Below are 16,103 nucleotides of genomic sequence, written 5' to 3'. Positions count from 1 at the left end.
AATCTGCCTTAAATATTTCTTCCTTTTATAAAACAAAACCAAAAAATAAGCCATCATCAGACTAGTACTCTGTGGTGGTAAAGAATCAGAAAGGATATATTTTATTGGAATTAAAAATGGAGTAGAGTGTGGCTGACATGAAGGGAACGACTCATCGTTTAGCTGAATCATATGAAATGAACCCCTGTGGTCACTCACACTCATCCCACGTGATGCAGTATTTCAAAATGCATACTTTCACTTGCTGATTAAGAAATGAATAATTCAGGGGCACCTGGGTGGCTCACTGGGTTAAGCCTCTGCCTTCGCCTCAGGTCGTGATCTCAGCGTCCTGGGATGGAGCCCCGCACCGCACCGGGCTCTCTGCTCAATGGGGAGCCTGCTTCCCGCCCCACCCCTGACTGCCTGCCTCTCTGCCTACCTGGGTTCTCTGTCCATCAAATAAATACATAAAATCTTTAAAAAAAAAGAAATGAACAATGCAGAGTTTGTAAATAATCTTCCCTGGTGGATGCTAGTGACGTGTTCTAACATTCTACAGACAGAAGTGTGTTTTATATTTGTCAGAAACATTACACTGTCAAATTGGGTATGCATGACTGCATTAATTCAATTTTTTTTTTTGGCCACATGTCTGATTTTTGGAGTCATTTCTGAAACCTTGGGAACTAATCTAATGCCAATATTGGGGCTTGCAATTCCTCAGAACAGGTCCCTTATAAAAAGGGGTCCTACTGAGAAGTTACTGAAAAGAAGTCATTCCCAGCCTCTGTATCAGCATGCACTTCCTTTAGCTTAACTTACATCCTGTGAGTCTTCTGGGAATTCTACGACAAGGACGGACCATGGTTTTTTGGCATTACAAGCGAATATTTTGATTCGGATTGAACGCAAGTTTTCATATAGACAAACAGCATGAAGGGAAGGCCGAGATCGTGCTCTTGGTCTTTTCGGAGCCAGGAAATAACTGGCGGGGTAGGGGGAAGACAACTAGTCACAGGAACCGACCAACTGCCCTTAGTATCCAATGGCATCTGTGTTCCTTCGGCCCAATCGCCGGGCCCTTTGCGGCACGGCTCTGTGAAGAGCGTCCCTCTGCCCTTAGCAATGTGCCACAGGGCCGTATCCAAGGGCTAGAGAGGAGGCAGGAGGGAGGGATATTAGCTCAAGATCACTCTCAGCAAGGAGGCAAGGGTCCTGGTGACTCCGCAAACCCTCAAGCTCTCATTTCTCAGGGGAGGACTGAACGTACTGGGTCCTTTTAGTTCCGGAGAAGACAGTGCTATTTCCAAATAGCACTGTCTTCCTATGAAGCAGAGCTCTGTCAAAGAGCTGGCAAATGACTGACATCAGAGTTGCAGGTAAGGGTTTCATGCAGTTTGGCAGGCTGATGAGGACCTTGTTGGGTGGGATTTTTGGTGAGGACTAAGAAGACCGAACTGAGATGTGAGCTCTACCTCTGTCTTTGCCAGGTTCACTTGGCCTCAGCCACACTCGTATGTTTCCCTACCTGCATTGTGCTTTGCCAAGTATTTATCTTTGTACTGCTTCTTCTTCTTGCCAAACCAAGTACAGCTGGCCTGCTGCTCCTGTTTGGTTTTCTCCATGGCGATGCAAGCGACTCGCCTAGTAGAGAAAGAGAGAGAGAGAGAGAGAGAGAGAGAATCTCCTGTAAAGTTGTATACTGACAAAAATCATTCATTTGAAGACTTGCTATAAGCCTGCATGAACATACTCCTCACAGATCTTTCAAGATAAAGCTTGTTCTTTGGTTTTCACAACAGTTTCCTGGAAATGTTTTAAAAACACAGGCTTATAATAAAATGACATCGCATTCCCGGGGCACCTGCTAACTGAGAACACAGCCAGCAACCTAAACTAATGGCTGTGGCACGAGGTGGAAAGAGTATGGGATTTTGAACTCAGTCTGGTTAGACTCTTGGCTCTATCACTCATGACCTTGGGCCAATCTAGTGTTAGGTGCTTTCCTAGGAAACATACATGTATTAACTCTTTGATCTTTTTAACAACACCTGAAATCGTTTCACCACTTTATAAATGGGTCAAAGGACTGAAAGGTTCAGTAATTTGCTCCAAATCACACAGCTCAGGTGGGACGGTGAGGTCGGTCTGAGAATAGAGCCCACGCACTTGGCCAGGACATTTTGTTGCCAAGTTTTCACAGCCTCTTGGATGGCTGTCACAAAGGATTAGAACAAAAAAATGTAAATAATGTCCCCAGCACAGTGGTAGGCAAGGTAGATGATTAATAAACATTCCTGTAACTACATGGCAATTCTAGTCTAGGGAAAAACACAAATTAAATCCACAGAATTATAATCAGAGAATTTTAATTTTCTCCTATGTGATTATAGTATTCAGCAAAAATGTTATTAAAAAGTTCCTCCCCTTAGGTTTAATCTAAGAAAATATTTGTCTTCTGGGATATTGCCACAGGTGGTTTTTGCTTAATGATCTTGCTTGTGGGCCAACCAGGGGTCCCCAAGTGAGCCACATACAAGGAAAATCCAAAATCAACATCAGAATGACAAGCGATTTTCAATGAGGTTGTACAGATTTACACCCCCACCAGCGGTGCGTGAGAGTACCTGCTCTTCCACTTCTTTGTCAACTCTTGGTAGTATCAGTCTTTAATTTTAGCCACCACAGTGGGCAAGTAATGGAATCAGGCTGTGCTTTGAGTTTGCATTTCACAGATTATTAATGAGATTAAGAACCTTTTCACAGGTTTATTGGATTTCTTCTTCTGTACAGTGTTTAAGTCTTTTGGCCATTTTCCTTTTCTAGTTATCTTTTTCTCATTGATTTGTTGGAATTCTCTGTGTGGTCTGGATATTATACCCCTGGGGGTTATACGTGTGGCAAATGCCTTCTTCCATTTTGTGGTTTGCCTGTTTACTCTTCCTGTGGTATCTTTTGATGAATATAACTTAGTTTAAGTCAAATTTAGCCATCTTTCCCTTTCTTTTTTTTTTGGCATGTTAAGAAATCCTTCCTTGTTCCTGAAGACATTCTTCAATATTACTTTCTCAAGGGTTTATAGTTTGGGCTTTCATATTTTGGCCTTTAATACACTAGAACTGATTTTTGTATATGATGTGAAATTAGGGGCCCAATTTCTTTCTTGTCTTTTTCCCAAATGAATACTCAATTGTTCAAGCATGACTTATGGAAAAGACTATCCATTCCTCACTGGTGATTATTTATGTATGGGAGTGTTTTGGGATTCTCTTCAATTGGTTTATTTGAACATCTCTATGCCCATATCTTATTATCTTAATGACTATAGCTTTATGGTATTAGTATCTGGTGGAGCAACGCCTCCCTCCTTATTCTTCTAGAAGAACATCTTGGCTATTTCTGATTCTGTGCATTTCCATGAAAACTTTAAAATTAGCTTGTCAATTTCAAAAACAATCAAGATTGCATGGAATCTATGAATCAATCTGGGAGGGAGACATCTTTATAACACTGAGTCTTCCAGTCCATGAATACAGTATATCTCCGTTTCTTTATGTATTCTTTAATGTCACAATAAATGTTAACATTTTCCTTTGTCTTGAACATCTTTGTTAGATTTGCTCCTAGCTTATTGATTAAACAAAGAGGTTATACAAATGGTGTTTAAAAAATTTTCAAACAGAGACAAGAGTAGAAAGTAACGAACCTCAAATACCTACAACCCAGCTTGAATATTTACTAACTCCTGGCTTGTACTATTTACAACTTATCCACCCTAGATTATTCTGAAACAAATCCAAGTTTATATCATTCCCTCCTTAAATATTCTTAAGTTTCTCTTAAATCTATAGGTTCCCTCTCTCCTTTTCCTTCTCATAATTTATTTACTGTAAAAACGGGTTGGTTGTCCTATAGTTTCCAATTCTGGATTTTTCTGATTTCATCCCTGTGGTGTCTTTAGTAAGACCCCATCTTTTACATTTCTTCCAAATAGGTAGTTAGATCTAGAGGTCTCGTCAAATTTAACTTTTTTTTCCCAAGATACTTTATAGTATTAAGGTAATACAGGTGGTGTTATGTATGGTATGTAAAAAAATTTCTATTTTCTCAGGGCACCTGGGTTACTTGGTAGGTTGAATGTCCGACTCACGATTTCTGCTCAGGTCATGATCTTGGGGTCCTGAGATTGAGCCCCAGGCTCCCTGCTTCTCCCTCTCCCCTTCATTGTGCATGCAAGCGCTTTCTCTCTTGAATGAATAAATAAATCTTTAAATTTTTTTTATTTTCTCTTTTCTTGCTGGTAAATAGAAATTGATTTTTGTATATTGATTTTATACCAACCATCTTGCTGAACTTTCATATTAATTCTAATGATTTATCTATAGATTCTTTTGAATTTCTACACACAGAAATGTATCACCAGCAGTATTTTTTTCCTTTCCAGTAGTGGTTGCTGTAGGTTTATTGTAGATGCTCTCAATTAGGTTAAGGAAGTCCCTTCATTTGTAAGGGTTTTAATCATGAGTGGATTTTCAATTCTACCAAGTGCTTTCCTGGCATCTACAGATAGAACCATGTGGATTTTCTTTAGTCTGTTAATGCAGTGGATTGGCTTGATTGGTTTTCAAATGTTGAACCAACTGTACATTCCCAGTACAGACTCCACTGGGTCAAGATGTATTATCCTTGTTATATATTGCTGGATTCAGTTTGCTAATATTTTGCTGAGGACTTCTACATCTGTGTTCACGAGGAAGCCTCATCTGTAGTTTTCTTGAATTGCCTTTTGTGAATTTTGGTATCAGGGTAATGCTGGTATCACGAAATGAGTTGAGAACGGTTCTTTCTCCTCCAAGTCTCTTATTTTCTCTTGTTCATTGAGCGGTTTTTTTGTATTCTTTTATTTTTTGGTTAGGAGGAGAACATTTATTGGGAAATACTGTGAACGCTCAGCAACAGCATCACAGTCAGTCTCCGCATATTACCTAAGTGGCACACAGAGGAGACTGATGAAGCCTTCGCTTTGGGGCTTCTTCCAGCACAAGCCAATCCGTGCTGTAGCCATAACTATGGCTTCTGTGAGGCACAGGATCTTTGGAAGCATAAACAAAACTGAGGGCTTTTTGACAGGTTAAAAGAGACAAAATCCTGACTCCGTAAAGCTCATGGTACAGTCTACAGACTATCTTACAACCCATGTTTCTAAGCTTAAGGAATAAAAGTAAAAAGTTCCCAGTAAAAATCTGTGGTGTGGCTATATGGGATGCAGTGACAGAGGAACGAAACCGGTCTTCACCAGCCACTCAGGAAATGATTGCTATTTCTTTTAGCTCTGTAAGTGCAGGAAAACTGTGGTAGGATTTAGGTCAACCTGGAGGGAAATTTCAAACACACACTTACCATTGTTATTGCTCACTTGGACGAGGGTCTGGTAGACAAGGGGAGGGATGACACATTCAGGGACTCAAAATATATCAAAGGACTTAACTGGTGTGCCTCATCAAGCATGATGAAATCTAACAAGCATAAAGAAGGCATCTGGGTCCACAAATGATTGATTTCTCATTGATGGGATGTGAAAAATGTCACTTGGTAAGAACACCCATGAACCAAGATTCTGGGTCTGGCTGATAGTATTGTTTCAAGTCTTCCTCACTGCTGGGAATGCCTTCTTCTACCTCCGCTGTCTGACTCAGGCCTCAAGGCACATGGTGCCCAGTGGGGCCCTTCCTCATCAGTCCAGCTAGAATCCCTTTCTCCCTCTTCAGTTTTTGTACCTTTACTGAGTTTGTTTTTTTCATAAGCTGAACATGTTTGAAGTATACAGTTTGGTCACTTCTGCTGTTCGTGTACGTTCTTCCCTCTCTCCTCTGGATCCCCAGGCCAACCAATGTCAGTATAGTTTTCTGGAATTTCATATAAATAGAATCATGCAGTATATTTTCTCTCTCTCTCTTCTGCCTGGAAACTCAGCAGAATGATTTTGAGTCCTATCCAGATTGTGGGTGTCAGTAATTCACTCCATCATTTGTTCATCTGTTTACCTGTTGGTGAAAACTTTGGAAAAATTTTAGCCTTTCTAAAAGGTGTGTCGCCACTGAGGTTTGGTTACTACGTGTTTTGTCCTTGGCAGTTCCTTCTGGTTCTTCTTCAAATCTACCATGCCGTTGAGAGTTTCCCTGTTCTCTAAAGATATTTTTCAAGATTATTGATTTTAAAATATAGGCACAGTTGTTTAAAAACCCTGCCTCCTGATTCTCCTGCATCACGTGGAGTGGCTTTGTTTCTGCTGCCTGTCATTTCAGCAGGACCTCTGTTGGATCTGGTAGGCAGGTCCTAATTGTTTTCTTCTGCGACTGTGGGTTTTTTTTTTTTTTTTCTGACTTGTTGGTCACTGCCCTAGTAAAAGTTTATGTTGGGGGTGGTGGTGGTGAGGAAGGGCTCTAGGATGAGGCCTAGCATTAAGTGTTCTCCACCAGAGACTTTCTTTTTGTCCGTAACAGATATAGGGAAGTCCGTAACAGATATAGGGAACTACTATTAGTAAAAAATGAGGCCTCAAATCGAGTGTAAGGTTGGAAACCCCCGGCCGTCCCCGATGATGTCTGTCTGGGCACAGAGCTATTCAAGGCGGACTAGCGGCCACGATTTTTTCAGGGAAACTTTGTTTTCTTATATTATTCATGTCTTCGGCTTTGCTCAGTGACAAGGCAGCCTTCTCTCCAGTCCCCAGACGTTGGAGGGCAGCAAGGGCACACTTCTCTGCTTGCTTTTAACCTGAGGGCAGAGCCTCTGCGGGCCTGACAATGGGGGAGCAGGTCTCCTAACAGAACCCCTGCTTGTACAGGCATTAGGTCTTAACCTTGATTCTCTGGCAGAAGAGTTTTCAGTAACAGACGTTTCTTCTTGGCAATATGGCCAATTCACTGCTCTATTTTCTATCACTGTGATTAATGGCTTTCATATAAAAACTCGTCACTGAGTTGCCCGATGCCTTTTTGGCTACTTAATGCTTTTAAGGTAATTTTCAAAAACATACTTCTGCAGCACTTTTCTTTCTTTCTTTCTTTCTTTTTCAGCAGGAGGATTGATTCAGATAACCTAGTCCTCATGATAGGAGACAGGGAGCAAATCTGCTTTTCCACTGCCATTTCTCAGCATTCTTCCAGAGGAGTCGGGTGTTCTAGGTGTCCGTGAAACAGGATTTCTACACATGATCTGACTAGGGAGAAGAGGTCTGGAATCCACATAATTCTTTTTTAAAAAATGTTCATATGGCAGGAGGCTAGACCACATTTTGTAAGACGTAAATGTCACTAATGACATAATAACATCATCATGAAGGTGACTCAGAAATCACTTCCGTCCTGCCAAAGCTTGGACTGTCCCTTGAAGATGGGGCCGTGAGTTGGAAGGCTGTCTGCCGCTTCCTCTGGAGGCGCCTGCGCGTCCCCATGGAAAACGATGGCACGTGAAATTCTTATCCACTCCAACATCTAAACGTAAGAATATTTCTGGAAACATGGGATAGTGATGGAGGCAATCACGCAAAGGAAATTAACTGAGAAATCTCTTTAGTGAGAAAATAGTTCTCAGTGTCTGTGGACTCGGGTACCTCTGGGGTCTTTTAGCTAGCTTTCAGGATTTGGGGACCAACTGCCCCATTGCCTAATGGTGGCTATTTTTGATCACGTGAAACAAAACTCAGATAGAAAGTCATCTCTTTGCTAGATTTCTCATCTATTGCTAAAGTACTGACGGAGGCAAAATCACCAGCATCTTTCAAAACACAGCTTAAGTAAGCGAACAGTAACAGTGGCAGAAATAGATTTTACTAAAATACATAGTAATTTGGGACTCCTTTCCTCTCAGTTAAAAGTGGCATTGAAGGGGCGCCTGGGAGGCTCAGTGGGTTAAGCCTCTGCCTTCAGCTCAGGTCATGATCCCAGGGTCCTGGATCGAGTCTCGTATTAGGCTCCCTGCTCAGTGGGAAGTCTGCTTCTCCCTCTCCCTCTGCAGCTCTCCCCTGCTTGTGCTCTCTCTCTCACTCTGTCTCAAATAAAATCTTTAAAACAAAACAAATTGCAGTTCTAAAAGGACTGACGCAGCATGTGGGAATGGGGGGGCTCTGCTAAGGGGCCAGGAGGGGACTGCGTCCTGCGACCCGAGGCTAGCCACTCAGCCTCCCTCTAGACTTTCCTCTCCTTTTATGTAAAGCCAAGACCTGACTCCAAGCAGGAATTTGCTAGATGCTGAGGATTTAGAGTTCTTGGATGACTCATCTGAACTTTGTTTGGCTAGCGGAACAAGCAGGTTTTACACCATAAAACAGCAGGTTGACAAACGGATGGTCGGGGCTTTGTTCTTATTGTAAAACAAAACAGAACAACAAAAACATACCATTCCTGAAGTTCAGGAGAAGGAATGAGACCTGCGGTTCCATTTTTGGAGTTTTCCAGTTTACCCTGCCACCAGTTGTGATCGTCCTTACTAATAATCTGGATAATGTCACCAACTCTGAATCGAATGCCAGCTTCTTTGCAGGGGATGAGGTCATCCTTTGCTGGATCGTATTCAAATTGTGCTCTTACATAGATCTATAAAACAGGAGTTTGTGAGAAGGGCTGCCAAGGCGATGTGAAAGGAAACAGCTCTAACATAATAACCACACACTAACACTTACAATACGAACAAGACACTAGATGGTGAAGCCAAATGAGGCATGGAGATAGGACACCGAACTGCTACCACTACAAACGAATGGGCGGCCTCTGGTGTGTACAGGTTCAAGCCTCTGCTGTTCTTAATTGTTTAGTAAAGATCAAGACTTAGCTTCTGCTTTTACTGTAACAGACTAGTTTTCTAATTATAGAGAGGTATGCTTTCCATTTTAAATCTACATGTATTTAGCTGATGTTATGGGCATGTTATCTGTCACGATCACGTGGCAGCCTTTACACCAGATACACAGACATTCAGGGCAGGTTTTAACCTCAAAGCAGCACGTGACACAAAAGCAGCAAGCACTGTGTGTTGGTATCTTGCTGTAAACTGCCTACAGGACAGCCAGTGGTGTGGCTACACGCCGCTGATAAACTGAAATGTAAAGTGCTTTTAAAGCATTTAAAAAATTAATCGTGTTACTGAGCTTTCAAGAAAGATTTTGGCTTTGTATCTGTATTTTCCTCTTCTTAGAGAAGAAAAATGACAAGGGGTTATCATACAGCAGCATTGTACGAACCACTGTATTTCTAAATGCTTTAAATAAGGTGATGGACATCTAATGTTGCATCACTTATGTGGTCTTAAGAATAAACTATGGGGGAGTTCTGTCAGGTGCCAATTTACGTACACTTGAACTTGGATGCCAAATTCCAAGAAAATTCCCCATAAAATTCTATCTCTTGAAATTAAATTTGAGTATTAATGTTTCGGTCACTGTAAAACCAACCTGAAGGCTTTGGAACTACTGTGTGATTATTCTGTCAAAGTTTCCTTGTCAGAAATGCAGCCTGTAAAATTACTAGGTCTCTGCCTCTGCATCTGAAATGCATACTCTTAGAGTGGGTGGCACACCGGAAGCTGCCTGCTGGTGACAGGCAGCGTGTCACTTTCCCCAGGTGTCCCAACAGAGGCATACTGGGATGCAAAGCCAGGATGTTGTGAGCTTTCATCGTAAACGGCTTTTAGATACCCACAAACAAATACAAATTAAGAAAAAGCCTTAAAATTTCAGAAAATTACTGATTAAACATGGTCGTCAGCACATATGCTTTAGTCATTCTTAGAATTCTAGGAGTTTTGTGACCCTTAACAATTTTTTTCCCAACTCCAGAGGCAGGCCTGTAAGACCACCCCCCCCACCCCAAAAGGCTGAATTCTTAAACCATTAACACAAGGTTATCAGGTTGAAATTACAATAACCATCACAGCTACAAAGATATGAGGAAAAAAATCCTTATAGAAAATTAGTCATGTGTAATGTGTTAAAATGAAATGGTACAAGCTCTCAATGCTTAAATGTTATGGTCCAAAATGCAGACATTATGGGATGGAAAGGGTTAATAAAGGATTGGCTATTCGCAGCTCAGTTTAGAGAAGTTTCTATAGAGGATATCTATTCACCTGTCGTCCTTTTGGTTGGGTAGTTGATGGCAAGTCCTGTAGAATAAAGCCAACCCAGGAGAAAAATTTTCATTTACTTTTCAAGAGTACAAGGTAATTTGTGTGTTCTGTTACAATATGGTTAAAAAATGAGCTAGATTTCAGTTGTAAAGAGATCACAAACATTATTCCATTTCTCAGAAATGTTGAGTTATCGAAAAAAAATCAAACCCAGGCCACTTAGCAGCAAGCTGAGGAAAGCAGGTAAGTTTAAGCAAGAGAGAAAATATGTTCTTAAGAAACAACTCAGCATCTTCAACACAAAAGCCACTGTGAGTGAAACAGCCCTATTAAAAACAAAAAGAAAACCCCAAACGTAAAAGAGTCGTTGCCCTTTTCAACTTAGTCACTGCAATTATTTAGGTTTTGAGGAATTCCATGGCTATATGGATTTTGACCATCTTTAAAGTATTACATGTTTAAACTATTAGAACGAATTCCATTGGTAGCCTATTCGGAAGTTAAAAACAAAGGTCGTTAGGAATTTTCTCCTATAATTTCTCTTAATGATACCATTCTGTTCGAGATGATCTCTAAATTATATGACAATTTTATCGACTGAAGACAGTTGATGTGTTTTTAAAGGGCATGTGGACAGCAAATGAGCGATACTGCTGCATTTAGTAAAACTCGCGGTACAGTTCAACAGCAATATCAGCAACTTAAGATTTTGTTACCCTGAAAGATCAGACGCTTGCACCTTAAGTGCTTCCGTTTAGGTAAATGAAAAACAATTCTTTTCATATTCCAAAATGAATAGTTCTGAAAAAAAAATAGTCAAATTCCAAGTTCAAGTCAAAATATCAAGTACTTTGTGTTAAAGATGTGATAACAGCGTGGCTTAAGTGCAGTTGGAAGCCAGTTCCTTTTGCTTTTCATATCCAGGCAAGGCTTATAATTCACAAAAATATGTGCACGGACCACAATAACAGAGGGCACACCAATTCGTAACGTAGATAGCGGAAACTAAAACAGGTTGCTGATATCACTCAGAATAGACAACTACAAAGCCCGAGAATACCCAGATGCCTACTCTGCAAAATCCTTAAGTTTCTTCATCTTTCTCCAATTAAAATAAATTTAGAAATTTCAATAAATTGCCATTTAGGATATTCTTTGGGTAAGTTAAGTCTGAGCAAAGTCAGAGAGGCGCCCGTGGGGTGACCCAGAAATATTTTGAGCATGACCAAAGCGATCTTGAACTCCAGTTCTTCCAATTTAACTAATTAAAGGGATTTTTCACGAGAAGAAAATGTTGAAAAGATTTTCCAGGAGTAAACTGCATTGTAGCTGTAGTAGCCTTGTATATCGGCAGAAGACAATATTTTCCACTGAACACATGTAACTATAACACTCATGGCAGGTGGCACCAACAGAATTGTCACACTTTGCTGTGTGGAGCTAGAGTTCTTACCGAAACAGAATTGTTAGTGCTGCTATGACCATTAGCTGGGGACTGCCTGGAAGTGGAGGGGGAATCTCTCTGAAATAAGACACAAGGTTCATTAACACAGAACACTGGCACAGACACAGAGATATTCACATTCACAGTTACAACCACAATCGGACAGCCGTTTCCTCTGAGGTTTTTTCTTTTCTTTTCTTTTTTTTTTTTTAGCTGTAAAGGTGCTATACTGACTTACGTGCATGATTTCACAGAAGTATGAAAAAGTTTTTGCAGTTGGAAGATTCACATATTGTATGCGATGACTGTGTCATTCGTTAATAATTTCTCTCCTGTCTCCAATACTCTAGAACCTTGGCTGACTTTAAGTGAGACCCGGAAAAGGGAATTGATATTAAAATCCAATTAAAATCCTTTTGGACTGTAAAATGAAATATTACTATACACTTATTGTGCTGAAGATCTCAACTGCCTAATTTTTTATTCAAAATTAGGTTGAAAAGTACTTAATAGTTTTTAGGTACCTCAGTGTCAAAAATTACTGAATGACTCATTTGAAGTAAAACAAATCTAACTCCTCCCCACCCAAAAAAAACTTCTCATGTTGTAATCACCTTGGAGTCTTTCCAGGACAAATATTACTAATGAGGGTAAAAGATAGACATCCACAAGAGAAGAAACCTTTATTCTTTAGATCATTTTAGGAGACTGATTAAAACAATAATCTCATGGGGCACCTGGGTGGCTCAGTGGGTTAAGCCTCTGCCTTCAGCTCAGGTCATGATCTCAGGGTCCTGAGATCGAGCCCCGCATCAGACCCTCTGCTTGGCAGGAAGCCTGCTTCCCCCTCTCTCTCTGCCTGCCTCTCTGCCTACTTGTGATCTCTGTCTGTCAAATAAATAAATAAAATCTTTAAAAAAAAACAACAATAACCTCGAGCCTCTAAAAATATTACACTTCTGGCAAAAGTCCGAGGAGGCACAGCCACTCTCCCTAGATCTGTCGTACTCAGTCACAGTCCTCTCTGGGCTCCATTCCCTTATTGTCCAAATCAGCTTTAATGACAAGCATAAAGAGAGGAAGAAAATATGCACTCTACCATTTCTGGTTTAGTGGAGTTCTCTGAAACCTTTGAGATATACATGTCTGCTCAAAAGACATTTGTTTTTTCTAGAAGTCATACAGAAAACTTCTGGAGCTTGTTAGCTTTTTGAGTAACGGGCTCCCTTAGACGAGCATTCTTGAATGCTCACGAGCAGATTGGTTTCTAGGTGCCACCCCCAGGGAAGCAAGTCAGCGGGACCAGTGTGAGGGCAGGGTCTCCCCTCTTTTGCCCGGGGAATACTGATGCGGGTGGCCAGAGAGCCCTTCTTTAGGAAGTACTGCCCTAGCTGGGAAGAGTCCAACCACAGGCTTGAATCCTGCCAGGGCACCAGAGTGTCAAACAGGGTGGGGGTAGGGCTAGGAGGAGAGTATCATTTTTCCTACTATTCAGAAGTAAAGAAGGTAAGGGGGGGTTCTTCTGACTCAAGTGTAGAATTTGTATGTGTAATACTGGTCCCACCCTAAAACTAGTTCCACCACTTAAAAAACACAGGAGAAACTTGTATCTTAATAACTAACAATATCCCTTAGTTAGCTAAGAAAACACAAGTCAATCGTATTCATTAAATGTCTTCAATGCTGACAAATGGTATGAGGACCACCTACGATGTCAGAATATTGGAATGCTTCACATGAGAGGTGTGTGTGACATTCTCTCTTCCCTGGAAGATTTGTGTTCTAGGTTACAAATTACAAAACTATGAATCCTGGAGCAGAAGTAGCTCTCTGTTTTCTTTTGAAATACAGTATTCACTGAAGTTCCATAAAAAGCCACCAAGAGGAGCTCAAAACCTGATAGAACAGAAACCCCAACTGTCACAATGCACTAAAAAATATCCCTGACCAAACTACAAATTCTTAGACATATCTTTGATAGGTTCGGAAAGCAAAGCCTCTGAGTTTGCTTGTGAGATCGAAGCCTTACTAGGGTCTGGAAGAGGCACTGCAATTTCTCCCTCAACTTCTGGGTATGAATTCAATTTTCTAGATGAGTTCCAATAAGTTACTTGTCAGTCTTGAAAATCATCTGTAGGAAATATGTTCTTCCCACCGAAGTACACAGACTTGGGAGATGCAATGTAAAGGATCAGCTTCAAATAATTATGCTCGAGCTGAGTGTGCAATGACTGAAGGGTGACAGACCCTTCATGCCAGCCTGTATTTCCAAATACAAAAAGAATAGATTTTGGAATCTCATTTCATGACCGACACGAAACTGGATAATATAGGTCGGAGAGCTACAATTTCTATATGATACACCTACCGTGAGAAAGGAACCTTGGGGTTGTATTATCCTAGAAAACTTACTTGCTTATGAATCACCAAGTGTTCCAAATTGAAACGATTTCACAGAAGGTCGCAAAAGCCTCTACTCCTCTCGGAAAGTCAGTTATCAACTCCTCATGGACTTAACATCTGTCCAGGGACTTGTCACAGTTTTTTTTTTTTTAAACACCTCGGTCTTAACAGAAATAGATCACTTCCCAAATTCTTGGAAAGAAGAACTATCTGTGTGATTTCTTAATAAGGGAAGTGAATGTACTTCCTGGAAATATTATTGCAATTATCTTTCTTTTTTTCCTCAGAGACTCCATTTGTTATTAAGCCTTCTGTCATTACTTGGAGCTCCTCGAGATTTGGCTGCCCTTCCAACCTGCAGACAGTTAAAGTGCTGAGGAGTTCCCCATGGAAGCAGGGCCGAGTAGGTGAATGGAACCTACTCTGTTCCGTTATCTTTGTTGTAAAATTGGTGTGCAGTGATCAACAGCACAGGCAGAAACAATTTCCCAGAAAGCCAAAACATTCAGCCATCAGCAGACAGTTAGTTAAGAACCCAGAGGAGACAGGGGTGGCGGGGGCGGTGGGAGGGGGCGGGGGTTCGCGCTGGAGCCATTACCTCACAGGACGATGACTGAGTGCGGTAACTTGGCACTATCTTGAAGGTGATACTCCCCCGCATTTCCCGCTGGAGGGGGAAGAAAGGAGAGCTTGCTTAACACACAAATGTTGCACACAAAGACATGTGAGAAACCACTTGAAATGGGGGGGGGATTAATGTAAGCCAGCTGAGCACGCAGGGGCCTTTTAAACGAAATGGAGTTAGAGGGTAGGGGCTGCTCACGGGAATAAACTTAGTTCTCGGGAGACACCCTTTGAAGTCAAGGCTGACTGCCTTGTTTGGGCGGCAGCAGTGGAACAGACCCCCCTCGGTTCCCTTTTCATAGACACATAGAAACTTCTAAGTGCTTTTCGAAAGTAAGTATGAACTGAGCCAGATGACAGAATAAGTAATTACACAAAGACGGTATTTGGTCTGCTACATGATGATGGTGTACTCCATTGAATTTGCTTTTTCTTTCATAATGCTGGCCTTACGGTTTTTGCTATAGTGAGTTTGTGTGCTTATTTCACACTTAAGAGATATTCATAATGTGTGAGGCCACTACACTGTGGCAGGAAGATGGCTCAGGACCAGAGGTCCAAGACTTCTGCCTCTGTTCAGTACGACAGTGAACATAGGTCAGGGACCGTCATTCTGCTTTTTTAATAAAAGGCCAATTGTGAACACAGATTTTGGCTATGCGCGGTCAAAAATAGCCAGGTCTACTATGTTTTTCCTTCCCTCTGTGCTGCAGAGAAATCCAATACAGCAGGCTATGACTCAGCTGAACAGAACAAGGCTTCTGACATTGCTGATGTCAGCAAAATGGAGGGTGGGGAGAAATGAGTTCACATATACGCACAATTGGAAAGGTTATCTTTACACATTTGTTCAGTAAGAAATGAGATCAAGGAGGCAAGGAGACCGTCGAAGCCCACGCTGCTCGATGGGCAAGAGGATTCCAAGCTCTGTTGCATATAAACATTTTCCCAGTTGTCAGTTCTTATGAATGTTGTAGAAAGTCAAGTCCAACAAACAGTGGGACCAGAAAAATACTCTGATTACAAGAGAATACCACTTATTCATGCCTTATAAAGCAAGCTAACAAACTGAAAGTCAATCTTGGAAAAAAGACAAAGAAACTCACGAGCATTTTCTGCAGCTGTTCCACTGTTTGGTTAGCCACACTGATGCCGTTAATTTCTCGAATTTCATCACCGACGTGAAGTGTACCTAAAGAAATGATGCAGTTACAAACATGAAATGATGTATGTAACATTTATAATAATGTCCAAAGACAGCAATATAAGTAATTAAAAAATTAATCTAACTATTGAAGGCCAATGTTTCAGAAACAGGTACAGATTTGGCTCATTTAGTAAACTCACCAAAACAGATAGATCTACTTACGGAAGACACACTTTTGAAAGATGGCTGTGGAAATCTGCTTATTTCTCTGAGAGAGGCACTATGTATCATGGTTTAAAATAACAGTTTCTAGATCTAGCCTGTCTGGGGCAAATCTCAGCTACATCCCATACCAGCTTTAAGATCTTGGGTAGAATA

The 16,103-nt window shown here is 41.1% G+C and overlaps 1 protein-coding gene across 16 annotated transcripts in view; it reads right to left on the bottom strand.

Moving 5' to 3' along the window:
• The window catches only part of CASK (calcium/calmodulin dependent serine protein kinase), a 350,110-nt gene that overhangs the window by 16,073 nt on the left and 317,934 nt on the right, over positions 1-16,103 (bottom strand). For 6 of the 16 annotated variants that reach the window (XM_082717805.1, XM_082717813.1, XM_082717814.1 and 3 more), the window contains 6 exons: positions 15,685-15,770; positions 14,553-14,621; positions 11,561-11,629; positions 10,108-10,143; positions 8,383-8,579; positions 1,511-1,626 (listed from right to left, as the gene is read on the bottom strand). In XM_082717805.1, coding sequence (XP_082573931.1) covers positions 1,511-1,626; positions 8,383-8,579; positions 10,108-10,143; positions 11,561-11,629; positions 14,553-14,621; positions 15,685-15,770 — 573 coding nt within the window. The remainder of the gene's footprint in view (positions 1-1,510; positions 1,627-8,382; positions 8,580-10,107; positions 10,144-11,560; positions 11,630-14,552; positions 14,622-15,684; positions 15,771-16,103) is intronic. The other 10 variants (XM_082717819.1, XM_082717806.1, XM_082717807.1 and 7 more) reach the window with 3 other exon arrangements.

Source organism: Mustela nivalis (genome assembly GCF_964662115.1).
Source record: "Mustela nivalis genome assembly, chromosome: X".
Taxonomy (NCBI): Eukaryota; Metazoa; Chordata; class Mammalia; order Carnivora; family Mustelidae; genus Mustela; species Mustela nivalis.
Note: the sequence above shows the minus strand (reverse complement) of the source record. Positions and strands in the feature narration are given on the sequence as shown.